Raw genomic sequence first — 1,661 nt, 5'->3', positions numbered from 1 at the left:
ACATCAAAAGCATCATTCATTTTGAATTGATTCCTATATAAGGTAAAAGATATTAACCCATTTTTTTCTGAGACTAGTGCAGGCAAGAGCAGTTATTAGGGAACCAGGGCCATCTGAAAAACAAGTTCATGGGCACCTCTGATTTCAATTTTCCAGAAACAATCTGTGAAATTCTGAAGTAGCCAAAATACCCTGCCAAGATGAAAGCCACAAGCAGGGCTGATTTATTGCTTTTTTGCTAGCTCATTTGCACATAGTTTGGGCAAAGAAACACTGCAAGTTGAAGAGTGCAATATGACTCACACAGTACGATTAGCTCAAGTAGGCTACTGATTCAACCAGCTGACAAACTCCCATGGACATTCCAGGCAATCCTAAAAAGTCAAGGTTTTACTTACTTGACACTCTGCACAACCTTTTCAGAGTTATGGGCAAGAAAAGAAATGGACACCATGCCAAACATCTTATAAACATGTAAAATAAATTGACAGGTTTTATTTCTTGTCCAAACCAAACTGTGTCTGAGCATAACAGAATAATGACTCATAAGAACAAATGGTACAAAAGAAGGAAAACACAGAGAGGTGAGGGGAGCGATGTTCACTAGCCACCAGTTGTAACTGTACAAAAAAGCAATGCAGCCTCTTAAGATGGAGGAAAGAGTATAAAATGTCAGAAAGGTAGACATCAGGGCCACGATGATCTGGGTGGCCCTGGACTCAGGGGAGGTTCTGCTGGAACCATGAGTGCTGTGGATGTGTTGAACCCTCTGCTTGTGTCTGTACAGAAAGATAATCATAGACATGCTGGACCAGGCAATGAGCACAGAAAAAAAGATTTCAGGACACACCACCAACGCTGCATAGAGTGAATCACTGATGTCATTACTCCCTATAGTGGAACAGTATCCAAAATTTCTTTTTCTTGTCATATTTTTACTATTCCCTTTGATAAACGTGTACACAAAGAAAATGAAATTTATTGACATGTGCATAGCCCATATGAAGGAAATGAAACAGCCAATGTACTTTTCTGCTTTTACTTTATGATCCTTCCAACAGGATTTCTTGAGACTGATGGTGATGGCCTGGAAGACACTCAAGAGACAGGTGGTGCCAATGGACACACTCCTGCTAAAGCCTTGAATGTACAATAGAATCTTGCATCCAAAATCACTCAAGAACTGCTTCAGTCCCCAAACTGCCATTGTTTGAGGGACTCCTGAAGAAAGAATGAGCAAGACATTGGCTGCCATTAGATGCATTAGAATCAACTCTGGGGGCTTTAATGTACATTCTCTGTAGTAAAGGACTAGATAGTAGAACACAAGAGAGAGATTTCCCAGAATTCCTGTGGTAGTTTGTGCTAAGAAAATAATTCTGACTGCCAGGTTCCAGAAGTCCATATTGTGATTCAGCATAATTTCTTTTAGAATATGACAATGCTCGTTCTCTGATCAAATTAAAAATAACAGCTCTTTGCAGCCTGAGGAAGAGGAAGAAGACTTTAATCCATTAAGTTACTGAAAAATTGAAAGAGAGTATTCTTTAAGTTAATGAGTTCTAAGCTGGCCAGCTCTGATCACTTAAAAAGACCTCCCAAAAAATATGAGAGGAAGAATTACCTCCAAGTATATTACTGTGAGATGCTTAATACCTCAG

At 39.4% G+C, this 1,661-nt stretch overlaps 1 protein-coding gene across 1 annotated transcript; it reads right to left on the bottom strand.

The window, feature by feature from the left end:
* Positions 1-394: 394 nt before the first annotated feature.
* LOC129684124 (vomeronasal type-1 receptor 4-like) lies at positions 395-1,420 on the bottom strand. Its single transcript, XM_055617198.1, has one exon. It carries the CDS (start codon positions 1,418-1,420, stop codon positions 395-397), a length of 1,026 nt encoding a protein of 341 aa, XP_055473173.1.
* Positions 1,421-1,661: the final 241 nt, after the last annotated feature.

This window comes from Psammomys obesus, unplaced genomic scaffold (assembly GCF_907164565.1).
Source record: "Psammomys obesus unplaced genomic scaffold, mPsaObe1.curated_primary_1811, whole genome shotgun sequence".
Classification (NCBI taxonomy): domain Eukaryota; kingdom Metazoa; phylum Chordata; class Mammalia; order Rodentia; family Muridae; genus Psammomys; species Psammomys obesus.
The sequence above is the reverse complement of the archived record's forward strand: the minus strand, read 5'-3'. Positions and strand labels throughout refer to the sequence as shown.